Here is a 26,305-nt window from a genome sequence, read left to right as displayed (position 1 = left end):
CACACACAGTAAATGCTCAAAAAATATTTGTCATTTGACAATGATAATTGAACACGTGTCTAAATAAGAATCTATATATAAAACACACAGAAACATACATAATACACACATTAAAATCTTATTCCAATGGTTTATATTTATCCTTGGCTCTCAAAACCTATGATAGTAAAGAACAACTTCCTATAATGTTGATTGAGTATGGGCTCAGCAACAAAAGACCGTATGTTTTGTTCTCTAAACACCAGCCTAGCTAAAAAGTGGAGAAGCACATCATGAGAACACTGGCTATCCCACAATTATTTTTTTTGGCCACAGCAACTTGTGACGACCACCTACTAAATAAATCCTGGAGAGTGGGGATAATCTGTGGTAACAAAAACTTCACCAATGAAAATATTCATCTTTCAAAGTATGAGAGTATGTGCCTATGTGTTATGTGTATATATACATATATATATATATACACGTATATATATACATATGGATACACATCTGTGTATGTGTATGCATTATGAAATTAGAACTATGACAGAGATCATGACTTACTGGAAGAGCCTGTCTTATCAAGAAGACCTGGGTTCAAGATCTACCTCTAATACATACTGGCTCTGTGACCCTTGGCAAGTCAGCCAACCCCTCAGAGTATCAAACAACTCTCTAAGACTATAAACATTGCACAACAGTTACTAATCTGCATTGCTAGAGTGAATTTCCTTAGCAGGAATTCATGGAAGCAATGAAATCTCAGGACTGGACACCCTCTCCAAAAACAATAACAAAAATCCTTTCATACCAGAAAACCAAGCTCATCAAATATTTTCATGTGATAATCCTCTGATCAAATCAGAAGCCTCAAACAAAAGATTAGCCTCAGCATACACATGTACACAAAGCACATTTGTTAGCTGTTCCGTAATGTCTACATTAACATTTTTACTCTGACTATACTAAAACATATTAATAATGCACTACTAACAACCAATCTTAAGATCTAGAAACTACTTTAGTAACAGTATTATTTTTAAAGATTTCTAGAAATAATTCCATATTTTGGGTCAAATTTCTATAATTATGAAAATGAAACAATGGCATTTTTTTGACAACTTGAAAGTATCTTTTTGTCAAAACACAATCAGAGATAGTCTTTTTGAAGTCAAAATATGCTTAATGTTAAAACAGTTCTGTTGATTTATAAGTTATTCACAAATATCATGGCCAACCTGGCATTAACAGCTGAAAATGGAATGGAGAATTAGAAACCAATCAGATCTACACAAACTTCTCCGTCTATTCCCTGAAAAGCAGATCTAGAAAATAATACTAAATAAAATATTTCACTTTGCCAAGGTTAACTCTTCTACTTATGTCCTCAACTCCTTTCCTTCTCAACTATTTCTGGTTCTTGAGCCATTGATCATTCCCCTGACTCCTCATTACAAATCTCTTCCTATTCATTTGTTCCTGACTCACTGCTTACACATACAATCCACTCCTATACCTCCAAATGAGTCAAAGAAAAAAGAAAAGTAAACACACGTGCAAAAATAAGTTATAGTAGCTCTTTGTTTGGTGTTTAAAAAACCTGGAAAATTAAGGGGTACCCACCAATTGAGGAATGACTTAACAAATTATGGTATCAGAATGTAATGCAACACTACTATATGGTAAGAGACAATAAATGGTTTCAAAGAAACCTGGAAGGACTCCTGTGAATTGATGAATAGTGAAATGAACAGAACTAGGAAGAGGACAATCTATATAATAGCAACAATGTAAAAAGGAGAAATTTTGAAATATTAACTCTGATCAATGCGATGAGCAATCATATTTCCTAAGGAACAAAAAAAGGAAACATGCTGCCTATTCACCACCACCTGATCAAGGGGTGATAGATTCAGGACGGAGGATAGGACATACGTTTTTGGCAAAGTCAATGTGGAAATTTGTTTTGCTTGACTATGAATGTTTGTTTAAAAGGATTTTTTTTTTTTGGTTAAGAGATTGGTTTTCAATTGGGGAAAGGAGAAAAATAAGTACCTGTTGATTGGGGAAAATAAAAGATTTTTAAAAGACAGAAATAAAGGGAGGAAAAACATAGTTCACTCTCCTCTATCCTTGAAAAATCTTTTCTTCATTCTGACAACCACCATCACCCTTGATCCATCCTCCCTTTCACTGTCAAATTTCTAGAGTCATCTGTACTGGATGCCTCTATTGCCTTACCGGGGATTAACATCTCAATACTCTAGAATCTGGCTTTTTAACACATCACTCTTTTGAAACTGTTCTTACCCATGTCAACAATGGTCTCTTATTTGCTAAAAACCAGTGGCCTTTTCACCTCAACTTTAACATTTCATCTCATCTCTACACATCTGTAGCATATATCCTCCTCATCAATACCTCTTTGAATCTTTATCTTCTTTCAAAGAATCACTTTCTGGTGAAGCCTTCACTGATTCCTATGCCTTCTTCCACTCCTCTTCCAGTTCCTAATGAACCTGCCCTCCTCAAATTTACTTATATTTCCTTATCTGTGTAAATATTATCTTTTCCCAGTAGAATGTAAGCTCCTTAAAGGAAAGGCCCACCTTTTATCTTTCTGTTCCTGGAATCTAACCCAAGTAGGTGCTTAATTAATGTGAATTTGACTTTTTAAAAATCGGTTTAACTGGAGAAATCTTTTATCTGTCGATATAAAGAAGGATTAAAATTAAAAGATTTTTTTTTGTGCCTTCCCAAGTCCCTTCCCTAAGATATCAAATTTGACAACATTTTTACAAAGAAATGGGAGGAAATACACTAACTGAAAACCAAAGAAGAGAAAACTGTAGTTAATACATTTAGACTTTAATCTCTTTAAGATGGAAAGAAATTCTGCCTTTTGATGAAGCGGTGACACTGTAAGAAATTTACCCAACTGAAAAAACACCAAGCATAATCACTAGAATATCCTAGGATATCACTGTATTATTCTCTTCATTTTGACCCATCAAACTGCCCTACTCTTCTTTAACGGCTCACTATTACAATAGAATATAAAAACTGCAAAAATGCTGTCAAAATTTAAAGGCTGAATTACCGTGATACACTCAACACCTCTGAAATACAGTGGAATGCCTCCCAATAAACTTCCTTTAGGAAAGGTGGGAAAAAAAATTCAATATAACCTTCAATATAATCTTAAGGTCCTAAAAAAGCATATTTTTTTTGTTGTGGGGGGAGCTATCTTGAGCTTACTGCATTTTGTCAACTAACTTTAAAAATAATACATGACTACTCAAATATTTTAAAAGGCTAATCTCACTGATCATGCACTCATGGAGAGAAGCAGCAGGAAACGAATAAAAGGCTGCCCACTGGGAAATTTATTTCACTAAATATCAATTCATACTTGTTAAACTACACCCCCCCCCAAAAAAAGGCTTGCAAACCCCAGCAGGCATTCCATTTAAATGGAAGGAGTGCCACTTATTCCTAGATGAGATTCACTGAAGTGAAATATATTACTCTGAATTTAGTTCCTGGCTATCGTCCCAGATACACCATTAAGCAGGGCACCAATTAAGTGTATTTGATTGTACATAGAACCTCCAAAAGATACAGCTGAATTAACATAATAAAAATATCCAAAATTTGTCACTGATGCTAAGAACCTTTGACAGTGAATCTGGACCCTTAAGCATATAGTACAATATGAAGAATAGTTAATCTATCTAAAATCCCAGGTCAAACCCTAACCCATGTTCCTGTGAAAAGATTTCTTTCACTTATTCTAAACTTATGGTATAACTATTGTTTATTTACTTATTTGGCATGCCAAGACATTCATTTGTTTAAAAAAACCAACTTCCAAATAGTAGGAAAAAGAAGCTATTTGTTCAACGTGGCTTATAACTACATACTTTTTCTATAAAAGTGTGCATCTATTATACTCACTTTCCCCAGCCTCCATTTATCAAATCATAAATTCATCTTATATTTCTATTGTACACATACTGAGATTTGTGGCTGAAAACATGGAAATTTAAACATAAGATACTCTACTTGTCCACTTGTGTCTGCAGCCTGCTGGAAATGTGTAGCCAGCGACGTCTCATCTTGGAAAACTTCATTACACTCCAAACATTTTAGACTATGTCTACAGAGTTTGGATGGGTCTTCATCTAGAGGCATAGCCGGAATGACAGGTGTACTTGAGGGAGCTGAGATGACTGTCCCAGTTATGCCAGACTGAGTTTTTGTTACATTATGAGTGCTACCTCCTGCAGAGCTCTGCAGAGTAGAGGACATTGCGGAAGTATTGCTTGAAGGAGAAGCTATCATTTGGTCTGCTGGGACTGGTTTTAAAATTAAATGGGAGCACTGCATCACAACTCCTTTTTCTTTATGTCCACGAGCGTGGGAAAGCAGACTGCATTTGTTGTAAAAAACTAAGTTCTTTGTACAATGGTTACACGTTACTTCGATGCGCACACTCCGCCTGTCATAATGCTGAGTCAGACTCTTTTCCAGAGCAAACGAGTCACCGCATTCCAAACACTTGTAACCCCGGGTTGGTAGCGTGATACCCGCATTAGCTGGAGGACTAAGGTTCGGGATGTAAACAGGGACTGGGTTGACGCTACTCAGCACCTTGTTGAAAGCTTCTACGACAGAACTTTGCAGGGAAGATACCACCTGGACTCTGGACACCTTTTTTGGTGGCTGTGAGGCTGCTGCAGAAATTATTGCCTGCTTTATTTGCTGCTGAGGTTTAGTGAGCACTTGGCGGAGTTCAGAGGTGGCCTGGGCACCTTGAGGCAGAAGATTAAGGTTGGCAAGGTGCACAGTCTTTGGCACAAGCTTAGCATTAGCAAGGCTCGATGCGGGGACCACCACCGTTTGCTGCTGAATAGCATTGGCAGCTTTTATGATGGCACTGCTGGCACTCTGGACAGAAGCAGCAGAGATGACGGTGGCTTTCACTGTAGTATTGTTAGCGAGTTTCAAATTAATCACTTGGGACCCTGCCGTCTTCACTGCTGAAACAGGAAGGAAGGCAGTAGCCACAGGCTTGATAGTGACCTGTTTGGGAGTCAGTTCTGCAGAGGTAACTGTATTTGTAACCACAGCGGACTGGAGGGGTGCTCGTGGGGGAGAAGCCAGGACAGTGGCAGAAGTGGGTGAGGACAAAAGTGATGTCACTGAAGCCACCATGGGAGGAGTCTGCTCCGAAGGCTTTTTTCCAGAGTCTGGGTCAACTTCAGGCAGAACCCTCGTTACCGTTCTTTTGATCTCTCCAGAAGATGTCTTGATGGTTTTTATGCGGACTTTAGGGATTGCTGGTGTTGACCCTGCAGGAGAAGATGGAGATCCTTTACTGCTGTTTTCACTGGAGACACTCCTGGGGCTATCAGGTGGCTTTATAGATGTTTTTTTTGCACCATCAATAAGACTCTGAGACTCAGGGGACTTTTCAACAGCACGAGGGCTATCACTCGATTCTTTTGGTAACGGAGAAGGTTCTCTTGAATTGGCCGCTGGTTCCTTACAGGTGTCTGTGGCAGCTTTTTTAGCACTGAGAGCCGCAATTGCAGCAATGCACGAAGATAGTTTAGCTGATGATTTTGCCTTTGACTGCGCAGCACTGGCAAGACTGGCTTCATTCTTCTCAGAGCTTAGCTTTCCATCAAGTACCCTGTTTTCAAGCAACTTTTCAGAGTTTTCTTTCAATTTATCTTCCACTTTTCTAACTTTGAAGGGCTCATACACGCCCAGGGTTATGGAATTTGTTTCTGTTTCTCTTTTAATAACTTTGTTTTTGTCTAAGGTGGGAGCAGCAGGAATTCCCGGCTTGATTAAGGTTTCCCCTCCAAGTGCTTTTAGTTTTTCATAGTCCTGTTGGGAAATTGATCCTGTCAACACATTTGCTCTGAAGTTCGAACGAATTTCCTCCTTATCAGGTGGGTCATCCACCTCTATTTTCTCATCTTCATCAAACTCTTCTGCACTTGAGATAGGACTAAATTGATTGAAGGTTGTCTCTTTAAGTTTTACCTCAGGGGCTGGTCCATCATCTTTCAGAGACTTTGTTCCATCTTTATTATAACTTTCCAGTGTGGACCCTGCCAGGAACCCATTATGTAAACCATTGCCTGTAGAATGGTGCCCATCTTTATCAACTCCTTCAGAAGAATCAATGTTCCGGACATTTTTAACAATAACACTGACACCAACATCGGAGGATGATGGGGCATGTGAATCCTCATCAACATGAGCACTCTGTTTTATGTGACTTTCATGGTCATCATGGCCAGACTCAATAGCTGCTTTAGGATCGACCATATCTGGGATGTCAAAAGCTGCAAGAAGATCATCAAAGTCTGGGGTCTTCATATCCCCCATGGTCATGAATTTGTTCAGAAGATGTTCTGTAAAAATAAAAGAAAATAATTTCATTAGCACCTGAATAAAACATACATCTTTTAACAAATATACCAGAAAATGGATAACTATTAAAGGCAGTTGTTAAGATAATGGTAAATGTGCTTATTAGGACTGGACTGGCAGTCACAAACTCCTAGGTTCAAATCCTGCCTCTGAAATTTGCCAGTTTGGTTTGTTTGACCTTGGACAAGGTCACCTGTCTGGGACTCAGTTTCTTCACTTATTAAATGAAAGAACTGACTAAATAGCTAACTTGACCTAGAGCAGGAAGAATATGCAGATTTTGTTAGTGGTACATATGATAAAAAAAAAATCCAGGTGTGTGTAAGGGGGAGGGGGGTTAGGATGGAGGGGTCTTATGATTTTAATGTTATGGTTCACAGTAGCACAGGCTGGGCGGGAGCTTAAGGATCATCTAGTCCAATTCCCTCACCTTGCATTTTATAAACCAAGGCCCATAGAGGTAAAATGACTGAAATGACTGAAACGACTAAAGCAGCAAATGGAAGAGCCAGGATTTGAACCTTGACTCTAAATATAGCATTTTTTCCATTGCTCTTTACATTCAACTTTAATTATAATTACTAATTGTTCCAAATTTGCTACCATAACACCTGTTTACACAACTATGGTGGTAGGCAGGTGTTTAGGTCCTGCTGTTCCACCGCTTCACCAGTGGGAGCTAATTAGGCAAAGAAAAAAAGTTTTCTGTTAAAACTCTCAAGCAAGAGGATTATGATCTACAACTTGGACGCCAAGGTCCTAGAAAAAAACCAATGATTTGGGAGAATCACTGTAAAATGTAAAATCTGTCAGAGACACTGGACAGACTGCTTTCCTAAGCTTTTGCTTCCAGAAATGTTACAGGAACACTTCACTTTGATTGCTATTAATTCAGCTGACAAAAATAATCATTATTAAAATCCTCCAGATTTTTAGCCAATATTAAATTTGACTCCTCATATATTTTGGGTCACTGAGTTTTAAAAAAAAATATACAGCAATAAAACAACCAATTAAAGATTTCCACCCTCATTCATGGAAGGCAGAAATTAGTCAATAAAATGGACCCAAAGGATATCTCTTACTAGAATTAATTAAGCGCTATCAAGGAAGCTAGATGGCAGTGTGAATAGAGCACTGGCCCTGGACTCACAATTACCCAAGTTCTAATCCTACCTCAAGTATTTACCGTGTAAGCCTAGGCAAGTCACTTAACCTCTATCTGCCTCAGTTTCTTCAACTATAAAAGGGGATAATAATAGCATCTACCTCCCAGAGTTGTACTGAGAACAAAATGAGATAATATTTGAAAGGACTTTGCAAACCTTAAAGCACAATATACATTAATTTAGATTAACACTATATGTTGTTGCTCAATCTTGTCCAACTCTTCATGAACCCATTTTGGGATCTTCTTGGAAAAGATACTGGAGTGCTTTGCTGTTTCCTTTTCCAGTTCATTTTACACATGAGGAACTGAGGCAAACAGGGTTAACTGATATGTCCAGGGTCACACAGCTAGTAAGTATCTGAGGTTGGATTTGAATTCATGAAGGTGAGTCTTCCTGATTCCAAGCCCAATGCTCTATTCACTGTACCACCCAGCACTATATAAATTAGCATAAATTAAATTAGGGCACTGGACTTGGAGTCATGAACCCCTAGGTTCAAATCCTGACTCTGAAATTTACCAATTTTGTAACCTTGGATGAAGTCCAAGGTTACAAAATTGCTATTATTCCTAGCTATTTTTCCTATCTATTATTAGGGGGGAAAATTAAGTCCCTTTTTTCTGTGTATCTTTACCCTGAGTTTTTCTTTTCTCCTTTAAACGTCATTAGAATAAGTCATGCTCGCTCCTAGGCTGAAGGAAAGTTTTCCCTCCACCCTTCCCCTTTGCTGTGAAGTACAAGCAGCAAGCTGACTTTCCACCTGCCCTCAAATTATCACTCAGCTAACAGAGACAAACTTCTGACCGAATGGAAGCTGAGAAAAGCCCCTTCCATAATTGATTTTGAGCATGTGAAAATGGGCACACAAGAAGAGCTATCACTGTACACTTCCTGGCTAAGAGGGAAAACAGATCAGGAGTTGCCAGCTTTTGTGAAGAGTTATTTTCCATTTCCCTGAAACTGTGAAACCAAGGAGGTGGGGAAGGAAAGGGGTTTTTCAGAGCAAAGTGTTTGGAAAGTGAAGTATTTAACAGGAGCTGGAGAGGGTGTTGACCATCTAAATCCCTGAATGAAGGAGAAGAGAAAGCCTTGCTTCTGAATAACCCTTTGTTTTCCCCCCAACCTTGTAGTCCTAAAAAAAAAAATCATGGAGAATGCAGCAACCATGGGACTAGGTACCTTAATAGGTAAAGCCTGGAGATTTTGATCTGCTGGTTGGGGATCCAAAATTAGCTAAACATTAAGCTTTATTCCAAAGCTAAAATTCTATCATTTTCCCTACTCAGGATGTTAGGAGAAAAGGCATCAATAAAACATAAAAAACTCACAAACAAAAGTAAAAGGGAGTGAAGTTAAGGCAGTGTTGGTACAATATCGGCATCATCATATAAAAATTAATATGTGTATTTAAAAAACAAGTTGTGAATCATGGAGTCATATATAACCTACTTTTGCTATGCTTTGTATACTGAAATGTTTCAAGTCTGATATTATTTATTAAATTCATCATTTTAAAACTTTACAAAAAATAAAAAGGACACCATACTTTGAGAGAACTGGATTCAAATCCTATCTCTAACACTTACGAGATGTGTTACCATAGTAACAAATGTAGGAGAGTCAGAAGGAAGATAAGCACATCAAAGCACAAATGTATTATTTTTCAAGTACTCTAAATATAAATATCCATTGACATAAAAAGCATATGCAAGATGAACATAACTGGCAATCTGCTATATAGACTCCAAAAGGAAGAGAGATCTCTTGTGGAAGGTCAATTTTTCCAGATGTTTCTGTTCACAAGTGACATTTTGTTAATTGAACAAAACCCAAAATACTACAGGGCTACTTCCTAAATAAGATCCATAGAAAATGAAAGATCAGGCAATATTCTGAAGGAAAAAGTAAGCAGACAAAGAATGCCTGGATTGTACTATGTCATAGGATTGGGCACCTCAATGAAGCAGTCCATCAGTGCCTATGTCTTAGGTTATATCGATGGTGGGCAAGGAAGGGACTGGATGCAGAATTAATCAAGAAGGCAAGAGAAGAGAGCTGGAATGAATCTGGACTCTGCTGGCCTTTAAACAATTTCAAACTACCTTATATCAAAACAAAACAGAACAAATCTTTTTAACACTAATTACATCCTTGTGATAATTGTAAATCATGAAAATCTATTATTTTCAAAGAGTGAAAACTGTGGCTAACTCAAAGGGCAAGACTGAAATGTGGGGCAGGGGAGGGTGAGGAGTGGGTTGTAGCCATATACCCAGTGATGTGGCACAAAAAAACATGACTAGGGAAAATTATGATTGGAGAAGGAAGTGTGTCAATTGTGTAGCATGAGTCAGGAAGGATAACAAGAATACAGTTTGGGTGCTGCACAGATACCCACAACATGTTAAAATATTGTTGTTTCAGTTGTTTCTGACTCTACGTGACACCATTCGGGGTTTTCTTGGCAAAAAATACTGACGTGGTTTGCCATTTCTTTATCCAACTCATTCTATAGATGAGGAAATTGAGGGCAACAGGGTTAAGTGACTTGCCCAGGGTTACACAGCTAGTGTCTCAAGCCAGATTTTAACACAGGAAGATGAGTCGTCTTGACTCCAGGCCTGGCATTCTATCCATTGCCATCTAGCTCCCCTGTTAAAATATTTACAGGAGATGTTAGTCAGCCCTCTATGGAGAATTTATTCAAAGACATCTTTAAAAAATCAACCAAGATTTGAAGGGATAGATGAGTTAAAATCTGCAATAGTGGAGGGAGGACCTTCATCAGTGAAACCAAAGGATTGAAGTCATCAAAGTACTGAAGTCAGAAACAGGAGAGTAGAATTTATTATCTATGCTTTACTGCATTTTAATTTATTTTGTTAAATATTTTCCAATTACATTTTAATTTGGTTCTGACTACACTCAGGAGTGTTCTGGGCTTAGGGTGGTGTGTGATCTGATGTAGATCATTCCTTTCTCAATAACCACCAAGTATACTACACTTAATTCTGCACTAGAAATCACTGATACATTGTCTTCTATATTTTCCCCATGATATTTACTAAATTTAAAACACGCATTTATATGCATGTATTCTATATATATGTGGGATAGCATTAAAGTTTCATGAATAAATTTTACCTGAAAATATCTGCTTAGTCAACAAGTATTTTTAAGCATCTACTATAAGCTAGAAACTATGCTGATGCCTGGGATCAAAGTGTGATGTGATGCTGCACAAATGAGACAATGGATATAAAGCATGTTACAAACCTTAAAGTGCTATGTAAATGCCAATTATTATTATTATTATTATTACATACTATTAAATAGAATACCCCAGATGTGCTTTCTGAGCAACACAAAGCATAGTGAGACTTTCATCTTCCAAGCCATAGATATTGTTCTTCTCTTAATATTATTCTAAAACTGCACTACAGACATATATAATATGGCCAGCCTATACTGCAGTTGAAGCCAAACTCTCCTCGTCCCTGCCACCTGACACAATCTTTTTCAGATCAATTTCTGTTTAACATGTGAGATCAGAAACACCTCTCATCTGATAGGTGCACATGTGTATACACACAGATATGTATGTATAAAATATGAACTTGTGTGCCTAAGGTAATGCCCATTATAATAGTAGGAGCTAGCATATGTAACATCTTAAAGGATGTAAAGTGCTTTATATGTTATCTCATTTGATGACCACCTTAACCATAGGAGGGAAAGACTATTATTGCCCCCATTTTACAGATGAGAAAACTGAGGCTGAGAGATATTGTGCCCATGGTCACAGAGCTAGAGTCTAAGATAGTATTTGGATTCAGATATCCTGTCTCCAAGTCCAAAAATTTTATCCAGTGCACTACCTGACTGCTACAATAAGACTGATAACTATTTCTAAAAATTCAAAGGACATTATGTGAGACTAGAGATATGATGGTCCCACTATATTCTGCCCTGGTCATATCATATCTGGAGTATTATGTTTAGGTCTTGGCACATTTTAAGGATACTTATTAGCAGGAGCACATTCAGAAACGAATGACCCTGGAGGGGAAAAGTCCTCAAGATCAAGCTATATGAGGATTCCCTGAAGGGAATGGGCATACCTAGCCTACAGAAGACTTGACTGGCATGTGATAGTCATGTTTAAATATCTGAAGGGCTACCATGTGGAAGAAGAGACACTTATTCTACTCGATCCCTGAGGGAAAAAAAACTAAGAAAATAGATTCAAGGTGCAGAATGATAATTATAGGCTTAATGTAAGGATAAACTTACAAATAATCAGAGCTACCAAAAAGGTAACTGACTGAAGGAGGAGAAAGTAGGTATCCCCTCACAAGGGATTTTCAAGCAAAGGCTGGATGACCACTTGTCACAAATATTAAAGAGGAAGCTCTTCTTCTGCTATAGATTAAATGGGATCTGAAGTCCCTTCCAACTCTGAATTTTTGTAACATAATCTGTAAAATTGAATTTTTTTTTTTTTTGCTCTTGGAGGCAAACAGGGTTAAGTGACTTGCCCTGTATCACATAGCTAATGTCTGAGGTCACATTTGAACTCAGGTCCTCCTGACTCCAGGGCAGGTACTCTATCCAATGTGTCACCTAGCTGCCCCTAAAAGTGAACTTCTTATCCTTGAGACACATCGCATATTTGCCCATATCTCTATCTTAACTCACAATGTTGTTTTGTTTTTAACATCTCTGCCAGCTTATATCCTACCTAGCCTTCAAGATCTAGGTCAAATATCATTTTCTCCCTAAAACTGTTCTTTATCTCTCAGTGGGAAATGATCTTTTCCTCAACTGAACTGAAAAATACAATCTTGCTACATAATATGTAGTTTTATATTCTAATTAATTTATATACCTTTCCCATTATCCCTATGAAATTTATTAAATAATCCTCAAGATTAGTGACTGTTTTATGTTTTCTTCTTTCTTAGTATCTAACAGAGCACACTGAAGGGTTTAATTAATATTTTTGAATGTTTATGAGTAAGAAATCTTTATGTCAACCTATGTCATTAAAGATCAATCCCTCTGTCTTTCACTTAAAACCACATAAACCATATAGCTACCATTAGGAAAACATTCTCTGATTCATCTTAACTAATCGTGTTTTCCCCATTTTGATAATAAAAGTCCATTCTTCCCCACTTTCCAACTGCACTCAGTTTATGAAATTAGTTCCCCCTTTATAAATGTAATCTTTTATGAAAACTGAATAAAAGACATTACAGAGTATCAAACAATTCATAGACTGTCAGACCTTCTCCCAGATAGAAGTCAGAGATGAATAATCAGTAGGTATGGTAACCAGAATATCCCATGAGAAGGTGAATACTTAATAAAAATGTTTTCTGATGGTAATAAAAAAAAAAAAGACATCAAATAACACACAGGGGGAAAAACCCTAGTGAGCAATTAGCTATGTTGAGGTAAGTACTGGTTGTTTTTACATATAGCCAAGATGCCTTGATAAAACTTCAGACAATGTGTGAATACACAGGATTTTTATGTGTCAACAATTACTTATACATTCTACTGACATGCTTGATGGTTATTATGGAAGAGGAAGAGGAAGGGGGGGAAAGTTGGGCAGGGAAAAGGAAGAGGAAGAAAAAGAGAAGAAGAAAGAAAAAGAAAGTCAGGCTACTATAGCATTTAGTAACTGCTGGTTTGTGCTTCCTAATAATCAAAACACCTTCAGTTTTGTAGCCCTTAAAGCTCTCTTCTCACAGCAACTCTGAGGACTGCAAAGTCAAGCATTACTATTCCCATTTGACAGACTCAAAAAACTCCAATCCAGGTCTCCTCATTCTAAGTTCAATGCTCTTTCTACTATGTCATTCTGCTCAGCTCTTTTGTGTTGGACTTGTCCAAAGTGGCTTTTCTCTCTTTCCTTTAAACAGTGTCTGAAACCACTGATGAAACTACTGGAGATAGTTGTCGCTTTATGTAAATTCAATTCAACTCCCCTCCCTGCCTCCAGCTTGGGCTCCTGGTAGGGCCCCCAGCAGCAACAGGGGCCCCAGGCACTCCAGCTGCTGGCAGCAGAGCTGAGAAAGGGGCAGAGCCTTGCAAAGCCCCATGAGGGGAGTGAGAGGTCTGCAAAAGGGTCCACTTACGTGAAGTGAAGACTGCCAAACTCAAGGTTAAGTTCACAGATCCGTGCTAGGAAAATATTGTTTTTGGTATCACACTGCACAGAAATTCCTTGTAATGAGGGGAATTTAGGGTCTGGCAACAAGGAGAGATGCACTACTGAACCGAGCCTGTGTTAAAGATGGGGTCCTAAGACATTCAGTTCCTATATACCACTTTCAGAAACAAGAGGCCCTTCCTTGTGCACCGATCAAAGCCATTTCTGTCTGGCTGCAATGCACTTCACAAGCTACTTTTCTACAAATGGCTTAAGCCCATTTCTTGGAGGAAAGGGGGAAGGAAAAAGAGGGTGGGGACAAGTGAACCAAACTAGGGATGAAAAGTAACGAAACATCTTGGAAAGATGGAAGGTCTGCAAATGGATTTTCAGTAGTTTTGAGAAAATAGGAGTTGGCTTCTTTCACTGACCTAAGTTTCAGCTATAAACAAAAAATGCATAATTGGCATAATGGTCTGAGTACACTGGTCAATTTAGAAGGTATCACATTGTCTGAAACATAAGAAGATTGCTTTTCTGAAGGTTGGTTCTTATCTCTAGGTTTGTATAATATGTAATAAATACTACCATCTGTAACCTCACACTTCTTTTTTGGTTTATAGAAATGTTCTTCAAACCCGCAATCACAATGTCCTATTACCCTTTACCTTCCCACACTCTGGAAGGCAAAATGAAATTTTCCTATTGGGAAAAAATGTTTAATGCTCTCATTTAACCTCTGAAAAGCTATGTCTAATATGAAGGGAAATGCTGATAGTTACAGGTTTCCCTACATGCTACTGTTCTAATTGTTTTCTTTTTAAATTATTACAAAAATAAATTTTGAATTTTTCTTAAGGAAAAAAAAATCCTGAGTTAGATTCCTAAGCCTCTCCTTTCTGGAAAGAATGTTTGAGTTACTAAAACATAATCAGTCTTCTAATCCATCTGTATCTAGTACAACACATCTTCCCCCAAAGCATCAAATGATATCTTTTCATTCAGGTATAAACCCTATAAAAATAACCTACCATTTCACAAGTAAGATCTGCATTTGCATTATATCATTTTATCCAACAGCTTTTAATAGCTCTGCATGCACACATATATACATAAATTTAGACTGGCACAATTTACAGTAAAGGAAAAAGGAGCTTACGTCATTTGTCCAATGTCACATGGTAATCCTATCTGCCATAGAAAGTAATAAAATGAAAACCTCTATAATCCTTTCCATCACCTGTCATAATCATCAAAAACGCAACCTTTCTCTCTCTCTCTCTCTCTCTCACACACACACACACACACACGTAAATACTAACTCTAAGGACAAAGCTGCCAATCCCAGAATTAACTCTCTTTATCTTGCTCCCTCATACAGAACCATCTCTCACAGAATCCATTCCGAATTTCCAACTGAAAAAAAGCTAAGCTAATGCAAAAGGCTCAGGCATGAAAGGAGAATCTGCGCTAGAAACTGCCCTCAAAGAGAAAAGATTACATACCTGAAACACAGCCAGCAAGATGCTGGCACTAAGATACTAGCCAATATATGAATCCATAAAGATTATCCAGATGAGTGGCAGATAATCATTATCATCATTAACTTATTTAATTTAATATGTTTTTAGATAAAAATTAGGGAAATGTAAATCATCCTAATCCATTCTTTTCACTAATCAAATAATATGATGGCAATGCTATATAAATAAAATAATGATAATTCCACAAAATAATGATAGTGCTAAAACAGGTCCATAATCCTCTTCGATGGGGGGGAGGGATGTAGTGCTTTTCTTGTCACTATTTCATTTTTAGAAACATCTGGCTGGCTGAGTTTTGTCAGTGCCTACTTTTTTCCAATGGACCATTAAAAAAAATCATTCCCTCAATAATTAGTTTTAACAGATTTCACTATTCAGATTTCCCTTTATTTTTTTCTAATAGCAGCTTTAGCTATTTTTATTTCGCATATCCATATGAAAATTTCCATTTTAAATCACACATTCGGAGCATTTTATATTTTTAATTTCTCTTCAAAGAGTGAAAGAAGTGGAAAAGATGAATAGAATCAACCCCAGTGATTATTTTTAAAAGATACATGGGTAGGGGAGAAGAAATGATGTTTCTTGTCTTCCTGGATTTTAACAAGTGTCCTTTCCTACATAAAACCTTAGTTCTTTTCTTCATGCTCCATCCCCATTCCCTTCTTATTCTCTGCAATGTTCAGAGCTCTCACTCCTGCTTCATTCATCAAAGGCTAACTCAAATGAAGAGTACAAATCATTTCTACCCCACTCCTTATTCTCATCTGCCCCTAGCCCACCTTGACCAGACTGGATTGCTAACTTAGGGAAAAGATCTACTCACTGAAAGTCCATCTGAAGCCCTAAGCGTGTGCAGTGGCTGTGGTTCCTTCTTCTCAGCTTTTCCTAGCCCAGCTGGGAACAGATGTCAGTTCTGTTGCCAAATGAAAAATAACTGACCGGCTTCATCCCTGGAGCAGCTGGAGTGAACTATGGCTGCAGTGCTCTAAGGAAAAAAAGGTTATGGGTGGCCCTGAAATAATTCCACTCAAAGCTGCCATTCCTCTAGTGTGTGTGTTTATGCATGTATGTATGTATGTATGTATGTATGTATGTATGTGTGTGTGTGTATATGAAATATGTGTGTGTGCATATGTATATATGTAAAGTGTTTAGCCTAGTGCCTGGAACATAGTAGGTACTTTATCATCATCATCATCATTATTATTATATAGATATGTGTGTACACACACATACAAACACACACAGACATAGTAAACATTTTTTGTGAGCTCTCTGCCCCCTCAAAAGCAAACTGTTGTTCAGTTCATGTCTGACTCTTCTCGGCCCCATTTGGGGTTTTCGTGGCAAAGGTACTGGAGTGGTTTGTCATTTCCTTCTCTAGCTCATTTTACAGATAAGGAACCAAGGTAAACTTGGTTAAGTGACTTGCCCATGGTCACACAGTTAGGAAGTGTCTGAGGGCAGATTTTAATTCAGGAAGATGAATCTTCCTGACTCCAGGCCTAGCACTCTATCCACTGTGCCACCTAGCTGACCCCAAAAAGTGACTAAGGACTGTGAATTTTTTTTTTAAAGAATTACTTATAGATCACCTGAGGACCCCACAGAAACTAGGGGGAAAACACTGTTCATTTTGTCTTAAATCACAAATGTGATGAGGTCTGGGCTTTCTGCTCCACAGTCAGTGAGTGCTAAAAAAAGAAACTGGCTTCCATCTTTTCTGCTTGCCTATGGCCAACCAGTCATTTTCTAGTCACATGAAAGCAGCTGGTATCCCACAGGACTACACACCTTCAGCCACATACCTCCTCTTCTCTCTCTCATATTTCAACTCTTGCTAGAGCAGACAGGTACATAAAGAGCCCAGTAACCTAATCTTGCTTAACCACCTACAATACTGATTTATGTGACATGTAATTCAACTGAACAAGCATTTATTTATAAAGTCCCTGCCACATGCAAAGCACTGTGCCTCAAAGCGTTGAGAAAGACAGAGACTCAGAAGATATAATCCATAATTTCATGGAGCTTACAATCTAGCGGGAACATAAAGAAGATGACTCAGTAAATGTTCACAAGTCAACATAAAAGGTGGCCTCCGCTACTAATGCCATTTTTGTTTTGTTTTGTTTGTTTTTCTTTTGAAATACCACTTCTCTCCCAAAGACACTAAAAGGTTGCAGATCATGTAGTACCAGAACACCACTGTTGATGGCAAAAGGTCTTTACTCAACTTTTGGGGCACAGGCTACCACTGAACATTTATTAATTAAATTATTCTATAAGAAAAAAGTTCAACCAGGTAGAGTTTCTCTATGTCTTTGGAAATCTCTCTGATATAAGCCATTCTGGAGTGACAGTTTATAGCTTTCTGAATCAAAGACAAATTTCACAAGATAAAACATATTTACAAGGCATAGGTTCATTCATCATACAGAGCTTATATCATCAAACAGAACAATAATGATTTAAAATGTTGGTGCACCCCTGGAGAATCATTTTCCTAAAACTATTCAATCTTTTTTCTATCACTCCCTCTCAGGATTCTCCTTTCTAACAAAAGTGAACTCAAGAGATACTTCCCTTAACTGAAGTAATCAAAGGCTTTTTTTTTCAATACCCTAATCAGGTTAAGGCAGAGGGAAAAAGGTAATTCTTTTAAGTGAATCAATTAAGGGCCTCCCTGTCATTGTTCTACCATCATCCCAACTCCATGCTCAGGGAGACTAGAATTCCTTCCTGAACTTTTACTCAATTTCTTCAGAGAAAGGCCTTTGGTACGAAGAAAAACGTCTTAAGGCAGGGGATTCCATGTTGTTTCTTCCATTAGACAGTGAGCTCCTTGAGAGTAGGAACTATCTTTTATGCTTCATTGTATCTCTAGTCCTCAGCACATAGGCTAAGTTAGTGCTTTAAAAAGTTAATTAGACACTAAATTCTTTGGGGCAGGTATGTGGCTCAGTGGACAGAGCAGCAGTCCTGGAGTCGGGAAAACCTGAGTTCAAATCCAACCTCAGACACTGTGTGACCCTGCACAAGTCATTTAACTCTGTTGGCTTCCTTTTCCTCATGTATAAAATGAGCTGGAGAAGGAAATGACAAACTACTCCAGTATCTTTGCCAAGAAAACCCCAAACGGAGTCCCAAAAAGTCAGATATGACTAACCAAATTACAAATTCTTCACTGAAACAAGTCAGGAAAGAACTTCAGATTGGAGAAGCATTTATTTCTTAATATTTTAAGGGGGAAAAGGATGCTTTATATATCTCCACATCATCATCTCAAAAAAAATCAAAACTGTAGATGATCCAAAGGAAAATGGAAGGTAAATGTTAGGAATAAGCAAGTTGCCGTGTTACCAATGATGCCTTGCATTTGAGAGTGCAATGTATCATATCTTCAAGGATATTTATAATTGGAAAAGAAGAAGGAAAGGTGGGGCATGATGTTAATGATACAAAGTGTGGCAACAACATCCATGAATTCTTTTTAATTTTTAAAAAATTGACTTTAATTTTACATCTATGCAAAATTTAAAAAGCCTAGAAGGAAGCTTCCAGTACATTCAAGTGGAGGATTTATGTAACTACATAGACAAGACTCACAAAGGATAAGAAAGTGTGGGATTACATCCTGCAACAGTCCCATGATGATATGGTTAAAGAACCACTCAAGTACTGAAGAATAAGTATATGTTGAAAAATTGATTGATTACTCTATGTTCTTCACATTTAATCCAAACCTTCTTACTCTTGCAGAAGCCAAGGAAGGACCAGATCACAGACATGCTAATTGGTACTATAGCCAGTTCTTCCCCGCTCTGAGTAAAAGTGACTTGCTCAATTTTTAGTCTTTCATTCTGGTCTGAAAAAACACATGAGAGCAATAACAAGTTGGGTGAGGTTAAAACATTCCAGGAATGGGGAATGAATGCAATAATAGGAAATGGTTCCAGAAGGTTGAACAGGTGATTTCCATTATTCTACTTAGAGTTAGCAAAGTTTCCCACAGGAAAGTTTCTCACAGATCTTCATGGTAGCAATGGCTAGTCTATCCATTGCCCATTACTGTTCTAAGTAAAGTTCCAGAAAAATAACAAAATAAGAAGGTCTAAAAGTGGCTCAGTGGCAAGAGTAGGACCTGGAGTCTGGAAGACCCTAATTCAAATCTAGCCTCAGACACTTACAAGCTGTGTAACCCTAGGAAAGGCAGTTAGCCCTGTTTGCCTCAGTTTCCTCATTTGTCAAAGAGCTGGAGAAGGAAAAGGCAAATTATTCTAGTATCTTTGCCAAGAAAACCCCAAATGGAGTCACAAAGAGTCAGATATGACTGAAACAACTAAATAACAACAAAACCCTGATCTCATTTATAAATGGCTAGAGGGCTAGATTTCTATTTAATTCCTTCTCAGGGCATATTTAATACATTTATGGATTGGTTTTCTGCTTAGCCCTCTATTCTCCAAGTGATTTTTTTGTTTATTTGTTTAAGTAAGGCCTATTCCCAGTATAACTGGCTTCCCAATATGAAACTTGTGCACTTGAAATATATTTCTAGAAATTAAAACTGTATCATTCACTAATGGCCCCTTATCAAGGCAAAGCCACTTTAATGGGCTTCAATAATAAGTGTAAACAATGACATTCAATTAACAAATGTGTCAATTGTTCTTTCCTGTGAATCTGCTTTAATAAACATATATAGACAGTTCTTGCTTTATGAAAATTTGCATTATACATATTGAATGAAGAAAGAAATCTGTATTCAAAAAAAAAGCACCTATATTAACTTTACTATACAGCACTGTGCTCTTTCTTTCTCCACTCCCGCCCCCTGACTTAGTGCTTCTTGGCCTCTCATCCCCCCTACTAAAAACAAAAAAACAAAAAAAATAAAAACTTAAAAAAGTTTTTAACCTCCATGTAAAAGCAAAAGAACAAGCACTAGGAGATCTCAACCACTAGGGTACAGTGGGATGGGCACTTGGCCTGTGATCTCTGGACATGAAGAGAAGAGACCTACACCCTGTTCCACCCACCCACCTATATCTTCCCATGCTCAGGTACCACATGTCTGTCCCAGGGCCACACATGTTGCTCATTCCCTCTTGTCTGTGTCTGTGTCCAGCCTCCATGTGTCTGCCCCTTCATCCCACATGTTCTTCCTCTCCATTCTGGACAGGCCCACACGTGGCTGGCCGCAGCTCATGAGCTCCTTGTACTGCTCTCACTTCTCTGCCCCAGCTCAACGTGTCCTTACACCATGTGCAGGCCCCCTCCCTCCAAGGGTCCCCTTTCTCCCTCCCTCCCTCCAACCCATGTTATATAAAAATTGCTTTACTTAGAGGTCTGCAGAATGGTCTGCTTATGTAAAGTGAGAACTGCCTTATAGTGTGACCACTTGTCTAGCATTTCCAAGTGAGGAAGAAACAAGAATACAATCTTCTGTGGTAACAACTTCTATATACTGAATCAGGTGCTTTGCTTAAAATAACATATTTTTTTTTACAAAGAACAATTGCCCAGAAAATAATTAAGTCATTAGCCTAACAAAAAGGAGGTAACAGGAATTGGTGGCAGTGGATAGAACCCTAGGACTGGAATCAAGAAGATTTGAGTTCAAATTTCAGACACTTACTAGCTATGCAACCCTTGGAAAGTCACTTAACCTCTCCTTGCCTCAGTTTCCTCACCTTTAAAATGGGGGTATTAATAGTACCTATCTTACAGAATTGTTGTGAGGATCAAATGTAGTAATGTTTATAAAAAGCTTAGCACAGTGCCTGATACATAGTGAGTGCTATATAAATGCTTATTCCCTTTCCCTTCCTGCCATAAAGCTACCTAGTTTTAACAGTCCCTTCCACTCTGGTTTTCATATTAATTTTCTTCTATCATCTTTTTTTTTAAAAATCTATAAAATGAGGAAAACTACATTGACTTGACCACAGAAAGGTTGCATGCAATTTGTTTTTAAATTGAGAATTCTTGAAAAATCATGAAGTCTTTTAGACAAAATTCTGCCCGGTTCAATAAACTACTACAAAGCAATTAGTGCTGGACACTGATTTTCATGGAGGCTATCTAATGTCTTCATCTCTACAAACATCATCTGTCATAGATTAGAGACCCTATCTCGCCTTAAGATCTGCATAACATTTTGGTTTTGTGTTTTGATTATGGGTTAATTACCCTCCTCCAAAAGAACAGTTTGTGATTTAGTCATAATTCTTCCCCACAGACTCTTATATTGCTCCAGAACTACATTCTTAATTCCAAAAAGCAACAGTACTTCAGGAAATTGAGTCAGGGTGGGGGTGGTAGGTGGGGAGGGGGAATGCAAATGAATGAAAATTCATATTCTCTTTTCTTTCAGAGAGAGGAAATTTTTTTTTTTAAAGTCAGCAGCAGCTAACATTCATAGAGTGTGCTGTGCTGACTAAGCACTTTACAATTATTAGCTCATTTGATCCTCATGTAAGACTGGGAAGTAGGTGCTATTAAAGCTGGTCCCCAAAAAGGTTTTTCTGCAAAAAGCAAATGGAGAGAGGAAACATTAACATTTTTCACTCTAAATGTGTATTGTTCTGGTTGCCAACGCTTTAATTAAATATAATATCCTTTTCATTCCCTGAAGAAGGCCTAACTATACCTTAAACTTTAAATCCAAACCTCCAGCACAGATCAATTTTATTTCACTTCAATGTATTGGGGTTTTTTAAACCAAATACTAATAAATAAAATAACAAAAAATGCTAATTAACTTTAATGTAAGCTTTCGCCTATTTAAAAGCAAATTAAAGTACAAAATTCCTGGAAAATATACTTCAAGAAACATAAATAACACACCAAAAATATCACCAAACTGAAACCCAGAGTTTATACCCAGACTCCTTTGTGTAACATGATGGATAAGATTCAAATCACACCCATACTGTACTGTATGGTGCTGTACTGCTCAATCCCTGACCCAAGAAGATACTTTTGTATTTATCTAGCATTAGTCTTCTGAAGATATTACTAGTACAAAAATACAAGTCAAGGGCTCATAAGCCATCTTCTGAAGAAGTTAAGGTGGAAAAGAGAACAAATGAGTAGAGATGACAAGTGTAGAAATGTGTGGGACTGTTCATGAGTTACTGAGAAAGAGGAAAGTGGTATGTAGAGAGAACAGATTGATATGAAGTTGGAAGAAAGCAGTTGAATAGTGTAGAAATGTGTGGGACTGTTCATGAGTTACTGAGAAAGAGGAAAGTGGTATGTAGAGAGAACAGATTGATATGAAGTTGGAAGAAAGCAGTTGAAGTGAAAGAAAGTATGTAATACAGTCCTTCTAAGGCATTCAAAGAACATACCATAATTCGGGTGGACTAATGGTTATGACAATGGGGAAAATATTCCTAAAATGCCTAAATAATAAATAAATGCAGAAGGCGGGCAAAGGAGTTTTTAAATTTCTCATCTGTTATCAACATGCTTCTTCTATTTCACCCATGACACTCTTATGAATAAGTCTCAAGGGCTTATATTCAGGGAAATGAGAACTATTTTTTTTTTTACATTTGAGTTCAAATATGATCTTTTGCATCTAATATTTTCAAATTGGCCAGTACCCACCAGAGAGGAAAGAATACCCATAGACCAGGCTGAGTTTCAGTGGTAGTCTCTAGCATGCCAACCTGATTACTGGTAACATTAAAAGCCTGTATTACTTGCTCTCTTACTCATGCCCTACATAAGCATATGGATGATTAATGTGTGTCTTACTCACTAAAACAGGAATCTTGTAATCAGAAATCAACGGATCATACACTTCACCTTACAGGCCATATAGTCCAATCCCCACATTTTACAGATGAGGAAACCGAGGCTCACACAGGTTAAGTACCTTGCCCAAATTCACATGGGTAACAAGTGACAGAATGAGCATTTGAACCCATCCTGTGCATCTAAATCCAGAAGCTATCCCAACACCAATATTTTTCCTTATCAATTAATAACAATGCTGAATGAGTAATTGCTGTGATCATTAAATAAGGTACGTTTTACAGGAAAAATTAATGTCAAGATTAAATCATAAATTTTTTTTAAAAACGCTGAAAGAAATCAGTATCATCTAGCACATAGGTCAGAGATAAGCTTCAAGAAAACCTAGCATATCCCTAAATGTAGATATTCCTCAAAGTTCAATCCTGGCCTCTCTGGGTTTTGTCAGTGCTTAACACAATGCCTGGCATATAAGTAAGCCATTAAGTGTCAATTGACTCCCTATACTATTTCCTTTGGAGATTCACTCCCACATTTATCATGGCCTCAATTATCATTCTATGTTGATGACTTCCAATTCTAAATCTGTACCTGGTCTAATTTTGTTCCTGAGTTCCAGTCCCAACTCTTGGGGATATATTTCCAACTGGATAATATATCATCACTTTAAAAATCATTATGTCTAAACCAAAATTCATCTCCTCAAATCTAATTCCTTCTCCTATCTCTCTGTATCTTTAAATGCTATCATCTCAAGTGAGCAGAGGCCAGAGCTGAGTTAGGGATGGGCAGAGGGAATTAAAGAAAGGATCACAGATTTGAAGGCAGAGAGGACTTTAGAGGTCATCTCCACTCATTTTACAGATAATGAAATGAATAAATGAATTATATTGTCACTGAAGGTTGAAACCTGAGTTATCCTGAACTCTTCTGTCACCAAATCCTATCATCTCTTCAATGTCTTTTACTTCTATCTCTTTTTTTTTTCATCTTCATAGTCCCCCACAAGTTCAAGCTCTTATTCTCATCTTAGGTATGAACCACTTGCTGCAGTGTTTTGCATCTAAAACTCTTCACAACCTGGCCCCTTACTTTCTTTCCAGTCTTCTTATACTTTACTCCCCCCTCCTGGTAGTCTATAATCTAGCTACAATTTGTGGTTCTTGACCATGAGATTCAATCTTCCAAATCTGCATCTTCAGTTCCAGGATGCATACTTTCAATGCTAACTTGGTAATCAATCTCAAAGAGTTATCAGTTTCTGGTTTACAAAGAGTAGTGTTCCAAAAGTCCACTTGCAAATCATAGAATTTTATAGTTGGAAGAGACTTGAGTGTTTATTTCACACATGAGCAAACTGAGACCCAGGAAGTAAGTGGCACGTGCAAGGTGGCTAAGCTGGGACTACACCCAGGGCTCTGAACTCCTGACTCTCAATTCAATACTCTTTCTATTATCATCTTCCTTAGCTGTTTGGAATTTTTAACACAATCTCATAGTAATAATGTTACAAATAGTGGATAGATTGGAATGGGCACTGGGTTGATAGTGATAAACTGGAAAGAGCACTGAGTTTGGAGTCAGGAGCTAGGTTTAAATTTGAGCTCTTTCTAGCTAGAATTGTCACACACTCACTATCAGCGTGACAATGTGGAAAGTCTCTTCTCTCAATTTTCTCATCTGGGAAAGGAAGTTGAACTGAATTATCTCCAAAGTTTCTTCCACCGCTAAGTAATAAAGGCTAGTATTTGTAAAGCGCTTTAAGGTTTGCAAAGTGCTTTATAAACATTCTATTGTTTGATCCTTACAACAGCCCTATAACATAGGGGCTATTATTATCCCTCAAGTTTTCATGACTCCAGATCCAGAACTCTATCCACTGCACTACCTGACTGCTTCCAAAGTGGCTTTGGAGTCAAAAGATCTTGCTCAGAATCCTGCCTCTACCATTTAGTACCTGTATGACCTTTGGACAAATCATTTCATCTCCAAGGGCTTTATTTTCCTTATCTATAAAATGAGGAAGTCTGACTAGATGGTGTTTGATCCCTTTAAGCTCTAAATCTATGGTCCCACAATTAGGTACTTTTAATTCATTTAATTTTAATTCATCTAATGCCAAATTTACATTGTACTTACTTTGAATCTATTTTGTACATATTTATATGCATACATGGCTTTCCTCCACGGAATGCAGGTCCTGAAGGGAAGACTTTCTATTTTGTCTTTGTATGCCTAGTACACCTGGCACAGTGCCAGGTACATAGTGGGTGCTTAATGACTCACAACTTTTATGTTTCCAGTCAATAATCAGGTGCTAACTAACTGTGATCCCAACCCCTCCTCAAAGCACCTCTGGTTTCCCCTTAGCAGACAGACATATATTCCTGGGTTTCAACCCAGGGTGGTTACAAGGGTTACAGGTTACAACTTCGACTGATACGCAGGCTTGAAACTCAAATTGGCCCTAGGAGGCCAGCTTGGCCCCAAGCCCTAATTGGCATTGTGGAGCCAGGAATGCAGCAGGTCTATTGTCTAAACTTACAAATACTCTACTGGACCCCTGGAATGGGGGAGGGATAGAGAGATAGATAGATAGACAGACAGACAGACAGACAGATTATAGATAGTTGTATGTATGTGAGAGACAGAGAGGCAGAGACGGATATATATATAGATATAGATAGATAGATAGATATAGATATAGACATAGATATATAGATATATACAGAGACAGAGAGAGAGAGAGAGAGATTACCCCAAGGAGGTTATTCTAATGGGGAAAACTACAAATAGAAGAGCTGGAAAACAGAGAGAAGAATATCTGATTTCAAGACCTTAATAACAAAGATCTGTATTTCAGGATGACAAAAGACAGTTAAATAGTCAAAACATGAGTTGAGCACCATGGTGTGGAAGAGGTTAAGAGAAATGCAGAAGCTTTCCAGCCTGGGAAAGAGTTACTGAGGACTTCAGGCCAGAGAAAAGGGAAAAGTTCTAACTAAGCCATCCCTCCCTTCACGCAAGGAGGCAGGTAAAAGTTAAAGAGAAAAGACTTTAAACTGATGTAAATAAAAAAGGAAAAGGAGTCTCCAGTTAGGGGACAGTTGCATTTGTAAGCTGAAGTGTTTCCAAGTCCCCTTTGTACGGTTCGGCTTTTAAAGCCCTTCATAACCTGAACCCTTCCTACCATGCCAGTCTTCCTAGACCTTTGGTGTTGT

The 26,305-nt window shown here is 37.8% G+C and overlaps 1 protein-coding gene across 12 annotated transcripts in view; it reads right to left on the bottom strand.

Annotated features, from left to right (window-relative positions):
- ZNF532 (zinc finger protein 532) overlaps positions 1–26,305 on the bottom strand; it is a 114,897-nt gene that overhangs the window by 59,050 nt on the left and 29,542 nt on the right. For 11 of the 12 annotated variants that reach the window (XM_027868885.1, XM_027868881.1, XM_027868887.1 and 8 more), the window contains one exon: positions 4,048–6,413. In XM_027868885.1, coding sequence (XP_027724686.1) covers positions 4,048–6,393 — 2,346 coding nt within the window. In that variant the 5' untranslated portion in view covers positions 6,394–6,413. Of the gene's footprint in view, positions 1–4,047; positions 6,414–16,137; positions 16,157–26,305 lie in introns of those variants that run through there. The other variant, XM_027868888.1, reaches the window with a different exon arrangement.

Source organism: Vombatus ursinus, unplaced genomic scaffold, assembly GCF_900497805.2.
Source record: "Vombatus ursinus unplaced genomic scaffold, bare-nosed wombat genome assembly UNPS02014791.1, whole genome shotgun sequence".
NCBI classification, from domain to species: Eukaryota; Metazoa; Chordata; class Mammalia; order Diprotodontia; family Vombatidae; genus Vombatus; species Vombatus ursinus.
Note: the sequence above shows the minus strand (reverse complement) of the source record. Positions and strands in the feature narration are given on the sequence as shown.